The sequence below is a fragment of the Styela clava genome, chromosome 3, assembly GCF_964204865.1.
Source record: "Styela clava chromosome 3, kaStyClav1.hap1.2, whole genome shotgun sequence".
Classification (NCBI taxonomy): Eukaryota; Metazoa; Chordata; class Ascidiacea; order Stolidobranchia; family Styelidae; genus Styela; species Styela clava.
Window position 1 is genome coordinate 16,301,276 of NC_135252.1, and position 23,225 is coordinate 16,324,500.

The window sequence follows — 23,225 nt, forward strand, 5'->3', positions numbered from 1 at the left end:
TTGCTCATATCTGTTTCGTTGGTTTTCCGGTTGAGAAAATAATGAACTCCATCTGTCATTCGAAACCCATGTTTAGATTGGAGCACCACCAATGAGGTTAACATTTATATCAGCAGTTTTACAATTGAACGAAAATTCAAAATTCTACTTAAAAGGGTCAACAGAAGATGAGTGTGAAGATTAGGACAAAAGCAGATCTCTAAATTGACAACGAAATCGAAGGAAAACGGGATAACATTTAGAGTCCCTCATATTCCTGAAATTTTCCCATATAATCTGCTCAAAGCTCGTTTCCACCACTCTGTTTTTAAGCTTCTGCTACACACTCATCCCATACACAGCCATCACATATTTTCTAATGCTACTGGCATGAATTTTACTTCTCATTATATGCGAAGCCGCCATGTAATTAATATTTTTCATTTTCACTTTATTAAAGATATAGTAATAAAAACAAATAATCACTGATTAGACATAATCACAAACTACCTATATAACGGTAGTGGAACTTGAAGGACAACAACAATCCAGGATCCACACCATTCTGAGTTAACAATAATAACAACCAGAAAGGCAACTCAACCAAATAAATGGTTTCTCAACGAAGCACAACAGAGTAAAACTCAAACCCTAGAGCAGGAGTTCTCAACCAGGATAAATTGACTTGCATCAGGGGAAAATTTAGCGAGCATGAAAGTATGTGGACAAACACAGAGAGACTGTCTAGCACTCTAGCCTAGTGTCCCCCTTTCCATAGTTCACTTGAAACTTGGGAGCATACTGGAATAGACCGTACATACACAGTTGAGGGGGGTAAATTTTGCTTTGCAAGGGGTAAATGAGAGAATTACGGTTGGAACGCCTGTTGTCGAGTTATACACATGTAATATTTATTAATTAGACAGACAAAAGAATTAACTCAACATTTGGTACAAGTTTGACTACAAAAAATTTAATAACAGTATTTCACTTAGCTGTACAGCAACAGTAGGGTATAGAAAGATGCAGTCATAATAAAATATAATAATACTCCTGTGACAACTTTGTTTGCTCATACATAACACAATTCAACAGAATTATATAAAAAAAATACAACACTAACGTCATGCCATCAGCTTTTATACTGTATTAAAATGTAATTTTTTGCTATTTTAGTGTAGTGGTTGATTCCAAGCACATGCTTAGATCAGCTTTCGATTTTGTTTTATTTACTAAAGATTCTATGTTACCAATCCGAGTGTATTTTTAGGATTTGTTGCAAAAAATTTAACAAAAACAGACATAGATATACTTGATTTAAACCTGAAGAAATACACTCCATCACTATACAATATTATTTTAGTGAAGTCCCTTCCCAAATCAAACTTGTATGAGCAGTATAGTATAGAGAAAACATGTATACATAAGTAATAGGACATACGTGTATGCAACAAAAGTAAAAGAAAGTAAATATAAAAGCACTCGCATTTAAAAGGAATTTCATAGGTAAAATAAGACCGATTGTCGTATTACCTGTAACAAATTTAATTATTCGGAATGCGAATGGTAGATGGCACTTGATTTAATGAAAAAAATATTACTGTCTTGTTAATCATTTGATAACAGAAAACTAACTTTTTTAACTGGCATTTAAATTAAGCCAAATTAGTCGCTAAACAAAATATAATGACAAAATATTCAAAAATTTGGTATATTGTAATATTTCCAGAACAATTTTATACTAAACAGTTAAAATTTAATCAACGGTATGTTCTTTGTGGATAATTTACTTCTTTCTGATGCCCATATTATAATTCTGAATATCACAACTACTATAAATTATTTTTAATGTATTTCAAATTACTCAGCGAGGCTGATAAACTTAGAAAATACAGTACCAGTAGTGCAATAGTTTGAACATAGGAAGCAATATTTTTTTGACATTGCACAATACGAAACAAAAAAAAGAGAGATCAGCACCATTTTGGTCATGAGGCACTGACATGAATATTCGTTCATAACTTCCACAGAGTCAGGAGTCCAATGTACATACAGATAATATCATAGATAAGATAACTATATAATAGTTAGAAACATAATTCGAGAATCCATAACACAGAATCTGCCAAATTGAAGTAGTTTTGTCCACATGATCACATATTAAAGGACTTGCACAAACACGACTTTTCTTTTAGTACAGTTGCAAGTACGAATTACTCAGCTCCAAGAAATTCCTTCATTGAAGACACAAACGTAATCATAGTTGCTGCTAAATTACTATTCACAAGATACTGAGGCAATGAACCCTGTGAAAATGAATAAAATTATGCATCAGCAAAAGCAAGTAATTATCACAAACAATTTTAAATCATTGTCAATAGATTGAGATAGTATTTTCATATGGAGAGGAAAGTTAGCTAATTGATATGGTGAGTCATGGATTCACATCTGGTTACATTTCAGGTCTGAAATGGGAATAGTCAACCGTATCAACTGGTCCACCAACCCTCTCACACATAATGGTAATTTTGTGCCCAATGAGGCCATTTCATATGATGTACAGCAGGGGTGTGCAACCTTTATTACAGGAGGGCCAGATTCAAGTAATTGGGTGAAGCCGCGGGCCGCACTTTTATTTAAGGTATAATTTCTAGTAGTTGAAGTTTTTGCTAGCTAGTTTTGCTAATATTACAGTGGCACTCGAGTACTGGTATATCCTTTGTGACGCAAGTGAATTGGAATTGCTCGCAAGTACCAGAATAACTAAACCATATAACTCGTTTCGTGGGCACACCATTCAAAACTGGAACTTCTCCGCGGGCCGCACAATATTTCCTCACTGGCCGCATTTGGCCCGCGGGCCGCAGTTTGCACACCCCTGATGTACAGTATAGGGTTTAAAAACCATAGCTTACTGTGTAAATTGGCCCTGTATTATGCATTACTGATACTGGGAAGGAAGAATATTATATAGGTTAAAATGTTTATGATATATATATAGACGAATTCGCTTGACCATATGCACACTCAGATAAGTCTATAGTTTACTGAGTCTGAGGAGTTTTAAAACTTACTTTTAAATTTGTATTCAATATCCATGTAAACTTGCAAGAATTATACCCAACATTGAGTGGTTCGACTATAAATCCTGTAGGTCCATTAACGCCCCTGAAGGTAAAAAAAGGAAATATATTGAAATGATATAACAATATCAATTTGGGAATATCTCGTGAATAGAGATGTTTATAACATATTGGTATTCTGGAATTCTGCATTGCAAATTCATTTTGATTTTACATAATACACGGTGACTCAAAAAACAGAAATCATAAATTTCATGATTACTTCCATGAAAATGAAGAAAATTTATTTACCACTCGAACTTCTGTTTGTGTGTGATTATTGATTATACCCAAAAGTTCTAGGAAAACTAGAAATCTAGGACGTTTTCACAAAAGTTATGTTCTCTTTAGAATATGTTCCAAATGACCAGAGGTTCTGTTTTTTTGTGTCACTCTGTATAATATTTTTTTAAGGCTACAACATAAAACATGAACAGCTATATAAAATGTGAACAGCCTTCAATACCTATTCTCTCTAAGATATCATTATAGTACCAATCCCGGATAAACTGCCGTACTAGATGCCATATATGCCCTCTGGCAGGTAAAATTCAAAGACCACATGATATGATATATTGTAGTTTACCAACCAATACCTTATTGTTGTTCAACATTACCTCATTTACTATCACAGGGGAAAGGTATGTGATTAAGATTAGACAAAAGATTATAGAAATAATTCAAGTCATGAAGAGAAATCATAAACGGACATAAGTAATCTGATTGTCATTCAATATAACAAAGAAGACATTGTTTTTCAAACCAGAATTAGGTGTACCAAAATCCCCAAGATCTTAATATGGATAGGAATATACACTGCATTTTTAACTATTATGTCTGTCAAAAGCAGGAATGTCAGGAACTAGTAATGCAAAAATAGAAAATCGCCCAAATCAATTATTTCTGTTAATTTTCTGATAAACATATATATAAAAATATTACTTCGAAGTATTCGGAATAGTGATTTTTTTTATTTCAGTTGAAAATTAAATATTAAACATAATAAGAAAATAAACTAAATTGCAATGTCAAGATTCAGGAATATGGGCTAAAATATTAGGTATGATTCAGTAATTCAACCGAGAAAATATCCGTAAATGCTAAGTCCATTGGTCAATCACTATCATAATATATGCAGCATATCAAGTTACTAACCTTATTCTACCAGTCTCTGGGATTTCATATTCAGTTGAAACACCAGCACTGATGTACATATTTTCAATTTTGTCAACTCGTCTAACCGTTATGAAATCTCTACTCTGAATTAATCCTTTTCCAGCGGGTTTGGATACTTCAAGAGATATGGCTGTTTGTTCACCAATTCGTCTAAGAATCTGAATGAAATAGAAAATCATATTCAGCCCGAAATGTAGGAAAACAGGCGTAAAGAGAAGCAGGGTGTCGAATAGGATAATAATTCAATCTTTTATCAATTTATATTGTACAACTGCAAGATTTTAATCAAGCAGAGATAATTGAAATCCATATCGACGCATGAAATCCAAATTGGGCTAAGTCCATTTTTCCAGTTCTGAGAAAAACGCAAAAAACGTTTTTTTTTTGTTTCTTTTTTTTATTTCTCTAATACCTTACATCGAGGATGTCTAGTTTTTATGGTTCACCAAAGTTACAATGAAGGCCATATTTAGATGGTATAAAAAAATTTGTGCTCCGCCCCAATTTTTTTTGGGGGGGTTTTTTTGGACTTAACCCTTTTTGGCTCTCAATTTTCTGGACCAAAAACAATTTTATTGGACTTAGGGCCCCTTTATTATGTTATTATAGAGGCTGGTATGGACTTAGCGCTTTGTATTATATTTTTTGAGAGGAGCTATGTCCAAAAAACGGACTTAGCGCTTTGTATTATATTTTTTGAGAGGAGCTATGTCCAAAAAACGGACTTAGCCCCAACTTACAATGCAGTTATCCAGAGCTAAGTCCACTATAGTAGACACAGCTCTGTTTAGTTCTCAAATGCCCTAAAAAAAGCAGGGTTATGTCCATAGCTGTCTTGAGATCTAGAGCACCTAGAGATAAGGCAAATAGACCAAAATGTAGAGCTAAGTCCAGGAAAATCAGCAATTGAAAAATGTCATTTTTTGGAAAAGTGGACTTAGCACTGTTTGGTTTTGAGGTGTCGATATGGCTCTTTGAGTACAGTCAAAATATAATTCAACAAAATATGTTCAATCCTCAGCATAAAATATCAGACTGGAAAGTAATGGATCAATCATCTAATTCAAAGGAAAATTCGGAGCTATGTTGATGCACTGTCACACTACAACATTAAAAACAATTCTTATCTACCTTGACATCATCAACAGCTTTATTCCAAGTTGGCATAGTTTCTGCTTTCAGAATGATTTCCTATAAAACAAAATATGATTATTAATACTACATGTGTAATATAAATACAGGAGTAACTTCAACGAAACTCAGAGGTTAATCACAGATCATGGATTCAAACTCATGCCCATCACTAAACCTAAGGCATAATAAATTGGGAAAATGAATCGGAACCAGAAATATTTCAAGTCTTACCGAAAACAGTATATCTGTTCATGTTTGTGGATCCTTGTAGAGATTTATAGACTCATTTTCATAAGAAAAAATTAAGCAATACCTGAAATATTTGTTGAGCTGAAACTCCATAGACAGTTGTATCAATTCTAAATGTTTTTCCGTAACTTGGGATATCAGCAGTGTAAAGTTTATCCCCATTTTCCTGTAACGATATTGAATAAATATTATAATCCATTGAACAGACATTCAACATTTGATTTCAGCATTTATTTATATAGAACTAAAGAATAGAAAGGTGCTATGTTTCTAAGCAAATCTACGATATAACAAGTCCATGGAATATAATTACTGTTAACTGGTAAACAACTATTTTATTTCCAAATATCGTGATGAGTTACAAATTTCAGTAAAGTAATCCGAAGGTAAATACAATATAAAACAACTGACCAGCTCTTTATCAAGTTTCCAAATTTCTTCATTTCTAAACATGCACCATAACTGGTTCAATGCACCTTTTCCCTTTTCAATGTGCATTTGTTCTTCGCGTGATATCGGCCTTGCCTTGTGTAGCTGAGCCAATCTACTTGTGGGTCTTTCGAACTCAGATTCTGAAAAGAATAAAAATTTTTATCTATTTAGTTCACATACTTCTAAAATAATTTTAATGATATATGACGACTTTTCTCAAACTGAGAACTCAGCATTTTTGGGGATCAAATGGCGGTTTTTATGGGAGCCATGAGCAAGGACCTTCACTTCCATTCGCGGTGACTTCATTAATTTGAAGAAAACTGATTTCAATTCTTTGACTGTAACTGTAACGTATTTATTCTTTTGCTTCCGTTATTTGGCTTTTATGTAACTAAACCTTGCAGATAGAATAACTGATGGAAACATGCTAAAAGCTCAAATAGGGTTTTTATAGGAGATCAAGGGCCATAAGTGTTGGGAGTCTTCAACTTTTCATGAAAGTTTGAAAACTACTGATATGTGACATTGGGATTGACATGAAATCTTCATAAATATAAGATTTCTTATCATTACCAAATTGGAATTTACTGTAAGCTTTAAAATACCTGAAGAAAAATAATAACCTAATGACACTATTTCTTAATAATAAATCACCCACAAAGTTCGAAGATATGACACGGTCATTGCTGCGAATCACTCACAAAAACTCACCTAATACTGAATGATATGACAAATGGTCAGATGTTGCTCCGGTATAATATGATTGCGGTGGAGTGAAACCCCTTTGATGACCATTTAATAAAGGTGCACGTTCACCAAGATCTGCGTCATTGCCACCATATGATAACGACTGTTGATTTTGAATAAATTGCCTGACAGTTCCTGCAAAAGGAGTAATAAAATAAATAACTATTGTGGCTTGATAATACTTAAAACCTGTTTCAATTTACAAAATTTTCATGATATGACAAAAAAGTTGCAAAATAATTTTGATCTCCGAATCAACTACAATTCGAGTGACTCCCTCTGCTCACAACCGAATCGTTTAATTCTTCGACTGTAATGACCGTTATTCTATCACTTATGTTTGTATAAAGATAACTAAAATCATGCTTAAGATAACTGGCGGAAAGCATAACTAGGTATTTTATAGAAGAGCATGGGGCCACGAGTATACAAGAGAGAAATTTTGTAATTAGATTGAAAAATTAAGAAATACTTACTTTCATTTAAACCTGAAAATTTACAAATAGCACTCCATAACAATTGATTTCTCCCATACATTGAAGAGCATTCAGACAAATAAAATTTCGCTGCTCGAGTGTGCTTTAGTAAAGCAGAATTCACACTGAATGGCAGGAGATAGCGTCCAAGTAAAGATTTGGCAGAAAACATAGCTGGAACTACTTACTCTGTGCTAATTTTGCTTCCGCAGGAAGAACTTTAAAATCAATTAACCAGACTTCAATCCACGAAAGTATAAAATTTGTCAATAAAATTACTATTGTCATTGGAATAGCTCTACTCAAATATGTTGCTGTACCAGAAGCCTGAGAAAATAAAAATAAAATTGATTAAAACGAATAATCAAATTGATTTATCAATTAATCAATCAATTAAAATTAGTTGTCAAGTAAGAATAATATAATATCTTCCCATAAAATAGAAAGTATATTTGTGAGCTTTCATTAGATTATTCACTGTTTGACTAAGCCATATGTTGTTTTGTCTGAAGAAGTTATACGATAATCTAACGAAAGCTCACAAATACACTTGCTATTTTGTGGTAAGAGTTTGTTATTTTCATTCATCAATTTAATACTATCTTATACAAGCATCCTTGTGGCAACAGCCATATACAGATCCCAATCAGAAAACAAACATGGGGAACAGACCTGCCGTTCAACACTATATATTCTAGTATCTTTCAAAAAATAGTTGATTGCACAAAAAACTTGAATTAGGCTGCAATCGCCAATCATATTACAGAAAACCCAAGCAAAAACTTCACAGATGACAACATTTTTCAACTAAAATATTCGATGATAATAGCAAATTGGAAACAATATTTCTCTCCATTGGCGCACTGCTAAAGCGTATTTGCAAATATACAGAAGCTAAATATGTACAGGTGCAATTGAAAATCTGATATGCCAGGGTATATATATATAATGCAAATGCATGATTTCATCCAGAAGATCTGACATATCAGTCTGTCTCACTTGTCATAAGGAGGCCATGTATAGAACAGCAAGACAAGTAAATTGAGTTCTCAAATTAAGTTAATCATGCAATTTACGTCAGAATTACACCAGAGACGTCACAATATGATATAATTGTTGGTAAGTTGATGATGATGTCAGATTTTGAAATCATTTCAATATTGCAGACTATACATATATGGCACTTTTAAAAGTCGATTCGTCATCTGATGATAACATTTTACACGTTGCTATGAGATGAAAAATCGCCCCATACTGAGATTTGTATTTGCTAGGCAAGTGTTGTATTGTTTTGCGTGATCGGGATTTAGTTTGCTGTTGTTATGAAGAAGTTATGAAAATGCTATATACGTTTTATGTTTTAAGTACAGGCTGAAAAATAAATTTCTTAATTACCGGTACTTCTTCAAACTGAACTTTATGTTTGTGTTTAACTGTACCCTATAGTTTCAGTAAACCAGGACACTTCGCAATTTTGCTTAAAAGTTATGTTCACTGGTTTTGTATTTTTTGGGGTCACCATTACATTTTATTGATAACATTTCCGCCACAATTAGAGCAAGATTAAAGCTGAATAGACATGATGAAACAGAGTACTTAAAATACAGAAGGCTAGGTTTGTGTTCCAAATATAAAACCTAATAACATTGCCCTTTTTACCAAATTTTGATGATGGATTTTCCCCAATAATAATTCCAAAAACCTGTATGGTTGTGTATTTTTAAAATTTAGGGTCAAGCAAGCACTAGGACTGTGGGTGCCAATAGAAATGATGAAAAATTATACAAGTACTATTTTTCTAAGCAACACATTCAACACCAGATCCAGCCAAAAAAGAAAAGGTTCGTCATTCATTCAATCCATGTTGGAGAAAATAAAACTTGTAAAGCAGTGATGACTGAAATCAATGGAAGGCTGGTTGCTATTTTATGTTCGAAATATTTATTATGATCAGATCACAAACAAACGCAGACCGATTGACACAATACACACCTTATATTAGAAATTTTACAATGAAATTGAAGTGTTATGATATTGAGAAATATAGGTTTTTAATCCTTTTTTGTTTGTGATCATAACAGGATCCACGAGCCAATAAATATTTTAAAGAGAAAGATTCCATGTATCATACCAATTAATTCTTTCCCTCCAACACCAAATATTTTTTAAATTCTGCACTCAACAGCTTGACCCGCTTAGAATTTTTTGATAAGATTTTAATTTTTAACAAAAGAAGTCCAAGGTCCATCAAGTTGGGTTTACAAAGGTAATAACATTTTCACAGACGAAACTGCTTCTAAATAATCATATCAATATTCGTGGCTTGTAAAAACAGCATTGATTTGTAAATAATGTGGTTTCGATCATCCTTAGCCTTTATTGGGTGATTCAGTTCAAAAATATAAAACAAATATTGTCCTTTGATTTTCACTTATAAAACACTTTTTAATACCAGAATCAAAATCGCCATATGACAAAATGTAGTAGGATTATCATATTAGATCATTATTGTTCATGTTTCCAATATATATCATTTCAATAGATCCATCTTTCAATTCAACAAAGTGATGGAACCCATTTTATTTTGTTTATATAACAAACTAAGTAGGATGAAGTGCCAAGTTGAATATGAGTTAATAATCATATACCGTAAATGAGACATATTTGTGTGACTTGATTTACAAATTTGTGATTTTTCAAAAATCGAACTATATAGAAAGAAAAACTATTCAAATCGATGAATTTTTACCTTAAGTAAAATTATATAGCACAATTTTTTATCCTCAGACTGGAAAAACCCTAACCTAACATTCCATGTAGTATGCTAACTTGAGATACAATGTGAATGGAATGTGGGAAAATCACGCCACACTTTCAGAAGATTACAAAATTATATTCTCCTGCATTCAAATATGGAATATTTCATTCATAACATCATTGATTATTCTGTTATTAATAGGCAATCAGTAACTTTACGCATTACATAATTAATACATGATGTTAATATCATCTGATGGCAAAAGCAAACAGAAGTCACGACATGTAAATAAATCTGGTCACAATATCGAAATGTAGAACACAGGTTAGGATTTTTAACTACACTTTTCTCAATAGCCTACATAATAAAAAAAAATATAGATGGTTACAGACAAATCACAAGATTCTATTTGGAAAATCAGATTTGCGTATGTATTTATATGGATTACATACACCAATAATACTAATAATCAACAACTAATTTTTTTTTAATTTTGTGTCACTCGGACCCAAACAATCTAACACAGTGTTGTTTTCTGAGAGGAAATACAAAAATATTACTTTGTATTTAGTGTAGTTTCACTAATATTCTATAGTTATTTGACTCACAATATAAACTATTTGAACCATGCAAAATCGAGAGTGTGTATAACACAACCTAAAGATCCTTTTATAAAGAGGTTGCACATAACGGGGTGTACTTTGAAGAGGGTTGCATATAACACGAGCTAAGGATCCCATGAACGTTTAAAAAATTACAAAACCAGAGTATTTACCAGGGAGGAATAAAGAAATCCAAAACAAAAACATATATCAAAAGATTGGGAACCATTGACCTAACATCTTGAGAGATTGATAACACAAAGTCTGATCAAGAGCATGTCAACAGTTTTAAAAATCAAGCACTTATAGACAAAACTATGTGTCGTAGCCCGCAAGAGACAGCGTTATCATCACCACAATATCTGATAGTGTTCTAAAAACATTTACAGATTCAAACATATTTATCTCCATCAATATTTACAGTTCACCATCATTCATTGACGCAAGGCACCCAATGTTTGGTTAAATAATAGTGCAACTAATAACTAGTATGCAGAACAAAGCCACTTACCTGAAATATAGGAAATATTTTTAATATTAATAAAATGTCAGTTACAGATGTGCTGAGAGCCACAGGCCACCAATGCTTGATTCTTAACACTGCATACATCAACTCCAAGAATGTGAACCGTAGAAAAGCAAGACACTGAAAATGAGAAAAAATGAAGTTACTTTTTGTCCACAATATTGTATTATATTGTTGAATCTTACTTGTTTAATAGCCAAATACATTATACAAATTGATGAAAGAAGAAATGTTTGTGACTTCAAGCAATCGCATTTCTCCTTTGACCTTAAATATTCAAGAATTAAAGAAATGGTTTTTAGACTTTCAACTTTTTTTAATAATAGATACCTAAAAACATAAAGTAACAACGAACAAAATTTGTTGAGATACTGGTAGTAGGATAATATTGCTCAGGGAAATGCTTCTCTCCCACGTGGGCCAAATATTAAGGTCTTCAGTCCATTTTAAATCAAGGTTATACAGATATATTTCTGGCGAATATCAAATACTGTAATTTGCTATTCCAAAAAAAAAAAAAATTTGGAAATGATATATTGAATATAAAATAAATTGCTCCTTGGTCAAACAATGTAAACTCATAAAAATTCAATTCAATATTGAATACTGAATTTAATATTTACCCTGTCTCTGCTTTTATGTTTACGTATATAAAATAGTTATCATTTTCTATATTTTACAGTGTCAGATATGAAACGAAACTTTTTTTGTCCGACTATCAAATGTGAAATGCTTTAAATAAATTTTCAGATGAAAATATTCTATACTATTTCCTAAAATCAAAGAATTATTATAGCGATATACCAAATTTTGTATAGATTCAAATATTAATAAATTTGTTTTTCCTAACAAAATTTCAAAATTAAGTTACAATTTCTAGTCAAATAAAGGTTTCAAATATGAGTGGAATCAAAATTTAAAATGAATCGGTAATAGTTGAGTTGAGGTATTTAGTACTTTCTTAATTAACATTAATTAATTAATACTTACCACGACATCGAATAAAGAATCATTAACTGTGTATTCACTGATCTGTTTTCCAACAATAACGAAAAATGGATATTCAGCATTGGCACTGGTCTGAAAGATATAAAACAATCAGAACAAAATAGAAAGGATTGAAGTATTATAACATTGTCTTGAATGTACTTCCCTGTTGACTTTTCAGATTTATCGTAATTGGCCTGGTTAAAAATAGGCCAAATAGATTGCCCTATTCTGATATTTGCTTTAATCAGAACCAATGTCAGCCGCTCAGGATTAAAGCATAACACTCAATAGCAAATAAGTAAGGATTATCATAATTATGATCCAAGACATCCTGTGAGAAATCCTTAAGCATTCACATTCAAAAATTAATATTTGAGATTTAAAGCAAATGGTTACTACCAGCCAGGCTTATTCATAATAAAGCATACACAATTGCTAAGATACTGAGATATATCACTTGATTCATACAATTTGTTTGTACATTACTGGACGACATTGGCATTGAACTCTCAAAAGTTGTAGACTTGTAGTGTTAGATAAATGGCATGAAAGGCTCTGCTATTACATATGCTTAAAAAAACAAAATAGTATGTTCTTCATACCAATTCCAGTTTCAAAGTTTTGTACATCAGATTGACAATTAATAATGATGAAATTATTATCTGGTAAGGATTTGTACCTATCAATGAAACCATGTACAATATTCATTTTTTGATTTAATTACCAAGCACAATTTTGAGTGGTAAACAGATTTTCTGTTAATAATAGATGAGCACAAAAATATGCTTGCTGTTTCTCAATAGAATAGCCCTAACTAACTCTTTATATGATTTATGATACATTACATAATTTCATTTTGTCACTTTAAGTCAACATAACAGTAAAAACTCATTTCCAATAAATTACGGTAAGTAATAAACAGTCTGGTTTTACAACATGAGAAAAACATTTTCAGCTACTTGACCGACAATTGCATGTCAACTCAAATTTTCTAATTAAATACCAGGAATATGAAAATCAATTATGGAAAACAGTGATCTTAAACTATCATTTATCAGGTATGACTGGCGATTGTCATGTTAAATATGACAATGGGCATAAAAGATAATATGACATCAGTAAAATTTCACAATATTAACTGATCATCATCGAATAAAATATTCTATGATTGATTCATTCCTAATACAAGATATGGTTTTAGGCTAGGCCTATTGCTTTTAAAATATTTTGATAAAGACATTGCAAAATATCTTTCAAATTCTGGATGTATGCCAATATGAATGAACTCAGATTAAAGCGAAACAGTAGAAAAAGTCAATATACAGTAACTGATCAATCTGATGTCATATGACTAAACTGGGATTTTATCGGTCTTATGACGAGGGCACAAATTTGTCAGATCTGATTATATCCATAATTATACCATTCCTACCACCTAAAGATGACCGTCGGTGGGAAAAGCACATAGCCGAATAATAAATTGGAGACCTAAAACAGTTATTAACAGTGATAGATACTCAGCTATCAGAAAAGAAATTTTGAAATCTCAATAATAACCAATTTACAGACGACTTCATTTTAATATTCATGCTATTTCATATCTCAAATATTTTTTAAACTTACCCCACACATAAGCAGCCATAATAATGATGTTAAAATCAAATCAAATAAGACAAATAAGCAGAAAGTTCTTCTAGAATCTGATATCCTTTTCTCTGTAACAAGCGTGGCCAATGACGAAGAGTCACTAAATAAAACAATGAAAGACAATGAGACAAAGCCAGACAGGTTACAAATACCATTTTGTAGCATTCTTCCAAACACTAATACGCAACTGCAAAATGCAAGTCGAGTCACAACTCAAGTCGATTCGCTACTATGCAGAGTTGAGACTATGCAGAGTCTTTGTATATTTCATAAACAACTGTGTATCTACATAATGAATAAATTTGATACGATCACATGAAACCTACATTGTTAAGACAACCAAAATTTATTGAAAATTTAAACTACAATTCAGGATCATGTAGTGATGACATTTCGACATGATAAAGACTTTTTCCAAACAACATTTTTCAATAGGCCTTTCGTATATTATCGCCAAGTTTCAATTAAGCCTCTCTGACAGTTTCTTGGGCCCAAATTTGAATCAAGTCTTCCATTGAGATGGATTAAGGCACTATGATTACTTGAAATAACGAGTACTTGTATTAAATAATAATTTTATATCTCTCAGAAATTTGTGGTTACATTTAATAATAAGTATAAATAGTACCATTTTCATAATTGCTTTATAAATTACCTTTGAAGTTGGTGAAACAATGATTCGGGAATCTGGTTATTTGCAACAGGTAAATATGAATTGATCCGTGTACTCTTTGGTGCTGATGTTGAATGCTGCTCATCTCCACATTTTGAAACAGAGTCCGAACACACATGTGACTCTCTGGTATTTTCCTGAGAAGTACTGTCAATATAACTATCGAAAAATTGATCAAGTTTTTCATTTGATTCTGCCTTCTCAGACTCAAAGCTGTCATTTTGAAAATTGTTTGTCAAGTTTGTAATTGGAGAATTTGGCGGAATGGTTTCATCCTGAAAGTCAACAGTTTGCTCTGCTCCAAGCAATGGTTTTTGATCTTCTTTTGGTGGAGTGTGACCTTTCATTGTACAAATATATGCTGATATTCTAAACACTAAACTTTCTTCTATCTGATTACTTGTATAATAGCGAAATACTGAAATATTATAGACTATTAGGACGAAGTTTTTTATACGATGCTTAATATTGTAGTAATAAGGTTTTGCTCACAATTACAACGTGAAAATACTGCTCTTTTTATGATACAAATAGCATCATAGATGGATCACAATATCCAAGTTTAAAAAGTTTGAGCTTTTATATTGCTGTTTTTACAGTATTTATGATGCTAAATGTTGATGTAAGAGAATGGCACATACAGACATACCGGTCTGCCGATACAGTAATATCTGAATATAGGCCCATAATAACATTTTTGTTGGGTAATATCATATCATGTCTGCATGTCAAAGTAGGGAAACTCAAAATACAGATATAGGCTAGTAGACTATCTTTCAAAGCTTAAAGATTAGATGAGCTTGATTTATCTACAATTTATTGATTACAAGAGTAAAAATTATTTATTGCTTGCATCAGCATTCACATAACACTGTACCGGTACCAGCATAGGCTAATGACCTTGCCTTGTTACTGTAACATAGACCAGATACACCACGTTAAAACAACTTCAAACAATTATTAGCAGTAAACAAATTTCAGATAGTTTCACAAAACAGCCGGAGATTTGTTTATAACCCCACCCCCCCCCCCCCCCCACCCCCCCCCCTCCGTTGATATCACGCCACTATTTCCAGTATTTAGTTAGTATTTACTATTTACCTTATTCACATTCTTCTCTCGAGCGCTATCTATCGGATGATAATATGATACCGCAAAACCGACGAGCGTTTTTTTTTCATTCCTCCCCTCCCGCAACCGATGTATCGTAACAGAATGCACAATTTTTATGAATGCCGGAATTTGGTATTATCGTACTTTTTCGCATTTAAAAGCGATTATGCTTTACCTTACGACTAGTTAGTTTTCAAAACCAGTATTCTCCCCAAACGCCAAAAAAAGTAACGCATTTTTTCTTCGCATGGAAATATTGAAATAGACTGCTAACTGTACTTTTTCTAGATTGAATGTATACAGGAATAGGCATTTCCAATTTTACTATTTAGATTTTAGTTGAAATCCATATTCAGAAATTGGAACTGAATTTTAATTCGACAAAGAAAGAAAATTACAATTTGGATGGTGAGTGGAAGTGGTGACTCCTCTGCGGCCCATGGGCCGGGGCCACGGCCCATCGAATTGGGCCTCGGCCCATCAAGTTGTGTGAAGGGACTATTCACTTGGCTAACACAGACAGTCCCCGAACTCATAATAGAACTATAATGTAAAAAATCTGAATTTTTTTTTTTTTTTTTTTTTTTTTTTTTTTTTTATTAATAAAAACATCACTTTTTATCCACACGATATAACACATAAACACAATTGCACTTTAGGAAAATGAGTTCATGATAACTTTCCACTTCTTAATGTGGTTCGACAGTTTACATTTTCTAGTTGCAATAATTTTTTCACAGTTAAATATACTTTTTATCATATATAAAAATTGATCAAATTGAGGCCTTTCATTACGTAGTTTACATTTATAGATATAATATCTTGCACTCAATAAAACACAGTTTATACCTTGGTTTTGCTCTACCCCCATTAAAATTTCTCTATATGTCAGATTAAGATTTAAACCATATTCAACAGTTAGCCATGCATTAACTATTTCCCAAAATTGTTGCACAAATTCACAGAAATAAAATAAATGTAACACGGTTTCAACATTCCTTTCACAAAATGTACATTTCGGACTTGATGTCTTATTTATCCTAAATAATAGGTCATTTGTAGGTACTGCTCGCAAAGCAAATTTAACATGAAAAGATCGAAGTCTCGATTCAATAGTGCAATAAAAAACTTTTTCATACTGCGTCAACCAATTATCCAAGTTCTTGCACAGTTCATTTGACCATTTTTCTATTTTCTCCTTAGGCATCAAGATTTTTACATTACGAAGCTTATCATATATGTATCTGGAAGTTTTATCGATGCTTCTAATATCTTCCAATAGACTAAGATGTGGATTGGCTTGAGGGGTTTTTACTAAATTGTTTTTCCATGCTTGGGGTATACATGATAAAACTTTTAAATATGATTGCATGTCATTATAAAAATCAGAAAAGCAATAATGATGAAAAATGATTGGAAACATTGCAATTTGGTGTTTTGAATCACAGATATCTTCAATAAAACAAATACTTTTTCTATTCCAATCTTCAATATATAACATTTTCCCTTTACTTGATATCTTTTTATTGAACCACAGTGGTTCATGTAAGTGACTTACATCCGTAACAACTTTAGATTTAAAAATATGCCAATAGTATAGAGTATCTCTCAAACATCTCGACTTAATGTTTTTAATAAATATTCCAAATGGATATACATTTCCATAGAACAAATTCATTCCTCCATATAAATTTAGGAAAAAAATTTCTATAGATTTCCACGAAGCATCAAATTCATCATTTACTAAAAATTTAACCCATCTTAATTTAAGACCAATGAAAAATGATTCAATATCTATCATATTAACCCCCCCTTCCCCTATAGGTGCAATTAACGTGTTACGTTTTATTCTCTCCCATTTTGAACCCCACAAAAATTCATAGCATATTTGATTAGTTTCCTTTATAAAACTATTGGGAAGTCTCATTGGTAAGGTGGATAATACATATACTAGTGTACTCAACATTAGGGATTTGATTACCGTAATTTTTCCAAGGAAATCAAGATTTCTTTTTGACCATAATTGTGCAATCATTTTCATTTTCTGGAGTTTTGGCAAAATATTCACAGTATAAAGGTCAGCATCATTTTCATATATAAAAATACCCAACAATTTAAAATCTTTTGGGTTCCACTCAAGTCCTCGATCTTTCATAGGACAATTTTGGCAATGATTGTTTCCCCCCAGGTACAAAGCTTGGCATTTGCTCATGTTAATTTTGCATCCAGACATGGAATAGAAAATATCGGTTTCATAAAAAATTGTTTTGATGCTTTTTTCTGAGCCATCAGAATACACTGTTGCATCATCTGCAAGCAAGGAAATTTTAATTTCTGTGTTTCCAAGACAAATTCCTTTTATGTCATGGTTTTGTCGAATTTTACATGCTAATATCTCTATTATTAATAAAAAAATATATGGTGAGAGACTACAACCTTGCCTCAAACCTTTTTTAACTTGAAACATATTTGACAAATAGTTCATATTGATAACCGTACTTTGACTTTGGTAATACAATGTTTTGACCCACTTAATAAACATATGATCAAAATTAAAAAATTTCAACACTTCAAAAAGATAATCCCATGAAACAGAATCATAGGCTTTTTCTATATCTAAGTTTAGTGCAGTTCCAGAGAGACCTTTATATTTCACTACATCTCTGATATTAAAAAATAGTCTCACATTTTCACCAATATACCTTCCTTTGATAAAACCTTTTTGATCATGGTGAATCAATTTTTGTATTACATTTTTCAGTCTATTAGCTATGCTTTTGGATGCAATTTTATAGTCCACATTCAATAATGTAATAGGTCTGTAGTTTTCAATGTATTTCAGATTTTTTCCTTGTTTCGGAAGAAGCTTTATAACTCCTCTCGATTGTGATTTGCTCATTTTCCCGGTTTCTACAGAATAATTGTATGAATTGAGTAGCACTTCTTTAAGATGCTCCCAGAATTCTTTGTAAAATTCCACTGTATAACCATCTTCCCCCGGGCTGGTATTTGTTCTCATTTCTTTCAGTGCGTTTTCGCATTCCCTCAAAGTTAATAGGCCTTCACTTTGTTGTTTTTCTTCCTCTGTAAGTTTTGTTGTCTGCACAGTACTTAAGTATGCTCTTATATCTTCTGTTTTTGAAATAGTTTTTGGAGTTAATAAATCTTTATAATACTCAGAGGCTATATTTGCTATCTTTTGTGGATCTTTGATTTGCTCTCCATTGTAATGTAATAAATTGATACCATTTTTGTTCACATTGTACTTTTCTTTTTTCAAGAAATATGCATTACATTTGCCTTCATATTCGGCTTGCTTGATTCTGCTTCGAACCATAGCTCCCTGGGCATCTTGGGCAATAAGGCTTTCAAATTTCATTTTATTTATGTTCAATCTGCTTATTTCTTCACTAGTTTTTGTTGGCATATCCTCCAGCTTTTTAATGTCGATTTCAAGATTTTCTCGCTTTTCATGGTTTTCTCTTTTCTTTCTTGAAGCATATTGAATCGTGTACCCTCTGATAATACATTTCATTGTATCCCACATTGTTGTTGGTTCAACATATGTATGAGCGTGATCTTTTATAGTTTGTTCTATTATCTGGTGTATCAATTCTTTATAATTTTCATCCATTAATAAACAGTTGTTAAATTTCCAGTATCCTGGACCACGATTATCTTTTTTCCAATCTATTGAAAAACTAGCCATCCGATGATCCGATTGAATACTTGCTTCATGCTTACTATCTATTGTATATGTAAGGAGTGAAGCAGATATAAGGAAAAAATCTAATCTGGAAGCAACTATTGGATTATATTGTTCTCTGGTATATTCTTTCAATCCAGGGTTCAGTTCTCTAAATATATCAATTAATCCAATTTCTTCAGCAATACAGTTAATCAGGTTTTGAACATTTTTGTTTTTATGTACTGCTTGTCCACCTCTTTTATCTAGTTTATTATTCATCACTGTGTTAAAATCTCCCCCAAGTATTAATTCAGAAATATCTCTCTCTTCTATTTTTTGCAATAATTCGAGAAAAAACTCTGTATCATCTTTGCTTGGACCATATAAGTTAACAAGCATTATGTTTTTTTCTTCAATTTCCATTTGAAGAACTATATACCGGCCTTTTGGATCACAGTATAGATACACTTTCTTGTATGATAGTCTTGTTGATATTAATATTGCAACCCCCGCACTTTGTGATGTATAATTAGCTGCAATTATTTCATATCCTTTGAATGTGTTTATTTCTCTCTTCATATCATTTGTCCAGTGTGTTTCTTGCAGAAAAATGATTCCAAGCTTTCGCAAATTGAATAATCGAGATGCGTTTCTTCTTTTCATACTATCTCGTAAACCCCTACAGTTGAATGTGGTAATTTTCAATGCCATTTAGTTTATTTATTTTTTGTTACTTCAGTACATCTGTATATTGTAGCACAATTTGTGCATACATGATTTTCCACATCTAAGATATTTTGCTTGAATCCACACATACATTGCAGGTTAAAATACTCACAATTCACATTTAGACATTTGGAGATCTGTCCTATGCCTGGTGAGTCATTTAGCATTTGGCATGCACATATCGAGTGACCTTTTCCACATCTGCCGCATTCAATATATTCTTCTACCAACTTCATACTTTCCAAGTAATTGCAACAGGACAGATGGACTATTCTCTGTTCACAATCACCACATACCATGTTGTTTCCATTTTCTATGATTAGTTTTTTCTTATAAGTGACGTATTTATTGCTGCAGCACTTTTTCGTTACAAAATATTCTGTGTTACAGTTGGAACACGAGAATTCTTTTCTATTCTTGGGTATTTTATTAACAAATTTACAATCTCCACATTCATCTGAAAAACTTGAGTTCTTTGATACTTTGATTGTTGATTCTATTTTATCTGAATATTCCTCATCCCGATTTCTTTTACTTGAAAGAATGTCTATTTGCATATCGCTTGAATCTTCTATATTATTTTTTTCTTTGAATGCAACATCTTCCCATCTGAACAAATTTTCTGTATCCATGTATTCTTCACAAAGTTCCCTAAATTCCTTTGCTTCGTTTTCTGTTTGTATTTCTACTTGTATATTTTCTTTTGGTGTTGGTGTTTGTATGTTCTCAGTACCGGTACCCGTATTGCTTTTTGTGTGTTCTGTTACTTCAATGTTTTGTAACTGAACATTCCTTTCGTGTGTATGCATTTCTTCAGCAACTGCTGTTTGTGGTAAGCTCTTTCTTTTTGGACAATTTGTAACAAAGTGTTCGGTGCTATCACACGCACGGCAAGTTTGCTTTTGTCCATCATATTTGACAAAAATTTGCCTGCCATCGATTTCTACATAACTTGGTAGATCAAACATATTCATATACTTGGTTTCTATCATAATATTCCAGTTCCCTGTACGAAGAGAAGGAGTTTCCTGATCTTTTACCTCCCAGATTTTCAGAATACCCTCTGGATTGATGTTGGTAAGTGCTATAATAATCTTTTTTATATCAGGTTCTACCAAAGTTACCCCAGCCCACACTCGCTCAGCCCACACTCAGCCTGACGTCAAGGGGTTAACCAACTATTTTACCACTTTATAAACGTTAATACATAAAAACTTGGTGGCTATGACAATATAGAGACCATATTGGATATACACAGCGCAAATGCAATACCAAGCACGGACCAGTTACCCCTAGTATGGCCTGTCAAAAACGAGTGTGGGCTAGCGTCTCACGAGTGTGGGCTAGCGTCACACGAGTGTGGGCTGGCATCCTACGAGTGTGGGCTAGCGTCACACGAGTGTGGGCTGGCGTTCTGACAGTGTTATACGGTAAGTTAAGGCATCCTAAACGCTCACAGATTACTAAATTACATATATCCACGTTTACCTCAGCACCAGAACCTCTCAGAGTCCGGCAATTGATAGCACAAAATGGCCACAAATGCCGGGAAAATGATTCAAAATCAACTGAACAATAATATCTCTAACCAGTGTTACCAGATATGACGGTAAACAAGCCTGAAATTGACCGTCGAAACTCAAAAATAAGAAAATTGAAATTTAAGCTAAGTGTCTGTTCTTTTTATGAAAAAAAAATGTAGTTATGAATAAACCATAATTGATTTGCACAAATACATCTTGTATAATAAAAAATAAACATGATGAAAACATTTCACCAGCAGATACACATTGTCTCGAAGGCTTTTGATGTCGAAATTCAACAGTTCATCGAAAAGAAATCAACGAAATGTTTACCACGGAATTAAATTATCATAATATACAGTATATGATCTTACAAATTTCAAAAAATTTTACCGTAGAGAAAGACTTCAAATTTGAAATCAAAATTAGCACACTCGACCGTTATTAATATTTCGCGGTAATGGTGTTCAACGTCAAATTTCAATTGTAAATTGAAAATGATCCTATGGTTTGTTCCTTAAAAAATTGAATAGTCTCATTACATAGTATTTCATCTAAGATATATTGTAAAATAAAAAAATTTTACCGTCGGGAAAGACTTTAAAATTAAAGTCAAAATTAGCACACTCGACCGTTATCAATATTTCACGGTAATGGTGTTCTACGTCAAATTTCAATTGTAAATTGGAAATGATCCTATGGTTTGTTCCTCAAAAAATTGAATAGTCATATTACATTGTAATTCATCTCAAAAATATCAGAAAATAAAAAAATTCTACCGTCGGGAAAGAATTTAAAATTAAAGTCAAAATTAGCACACTCAACCGTTATCAACATTCGCGGTAAAGGTGTTCCACGTCAAATTTTAATTGTAAATTGAAAATGATCCTATGGTTTGTTCCTCAAAAAATTTGATAGTCATATTACATAGTATTTCATTTAAAATATATTGAAAAATAAAAAAATTTTACCGTCGGGAAAGACTTTAAAATTAAAGTCAAAATTAGCACACTCGACCGTTATCAATATTTCACGGTAATGGTGTTCCACGTCAAATTTTAATTGTGAATTGAAAATGATCCTATGGTTTGTTCCTCAAAAAATTTAACAGTTATATTACATAGTATTTCATCTAAAAAATATTGAAAAATAAAAAAATTCTACCGTCGGGAAAGACTTTAAAATTAAAGTCAAAATTAGCACACTCAACCATTATCAATATTTCGCGGTAATAGTGTTCCACGTTAAATTTTATTTGTAAATTGAAAATGATGCTATGGTTTGTTCCTCGAAAAATTTAAGAGTCATATTACATAGTATTTCATCTAAAATATATTAAAAAATAAAAAATTTTACCGTCGGGAAAGACTTTCAAATTAAAGTCAAAATTAGCACACTCAACCGTTATCAATATTTCGCGGTAATAGTGTTCCACGTTAAATTTTAATTTTAAATTGATCCTATGGTTTGTTCCTCAAAAAATTTGAGAGTCATATTACATAGTATTCCATCTAAAATATATTGAAAAATAAAAAAGTTTTACCGTCGGGAAAGACTTTAAAATTAAAGTCAAAATTAGCACACTCGACCGTTATCAACATTTCACGGTAAGGGTGTTCTACGTCAAATTTCAATTGTAAATTGGAAATGATCCTATGGTT

The 23,225-nt window shown here is 32.1% G+C and overlaps 2 protein-coding genes across 4 annotated transcripts in view; one reads left to right on the forward strand and one right to left on the reverse strand.

Moving 5' to 3' along the window:
• Positions 1-406: 406 nt before the first annotated feature.
• Positions 407-14,960, reverse strand: LOC120343396 (stAR-related lipid transfer protein 3-like). Of its 2 annotated transcripts, XM_078110964.1 has the most exons (13): positions 14,497-14,960; positions 13,818-13,941; positions 12,195-12,284; positions 11,190-11,324; positions 7,507-7,645; positions 6,807-6,977; positions 6,072-6,232; positions 5,725-5,826; positions 5,409-5,468; positions 4,257-4,435; positions 3,054-3,147; positions 2,162-2,285; positions 407-2,126 (listed from the first exon to the last, which is right to left on the reverse strand). In XM_078110964.1, exons 1-12 carry the CDS (start codon positions 14,859-14,861, stop codon positions 2,193-2,195), a joined length of 1,713 nt encoding a protein of 570 aa, XP_077967090.1. In that variant the 5' UTR covers positions 14,862-14,960; the 3' UTR covers positions 407-2,126; positions 2,162-2,192. The 2 variants fall into 2 exon arrangements, with proteins under 2 accessions (XP_077967090.1, XP_039268495.2); XM_039412561.2 differs by having other exon boundaries at positions 407-2,285; positions 14,497-14,957.
• A 942-nt stretch (positions 14,961-15,902) lies between these two features.
• LOC120343405 (metaxin-2-like) overlaps positions 15,903-23,225 on the forward strand; it is a 39,385-nt gene continuing 32,062 nt past the window's right edge. Inside the window, exon 1 of one of the 2 annotated variants that reach the window (XM_078110928.1) lies at positions 15,903-16,035. The gene's annotated coding sequence lies outside the window, so the exon portion shown is untranslated. The remainder of the gene's footprint in view (positions 16,036-23,225) is intronic. The other variant, XM_078110929.1, reaches the window with a different exon arrangement.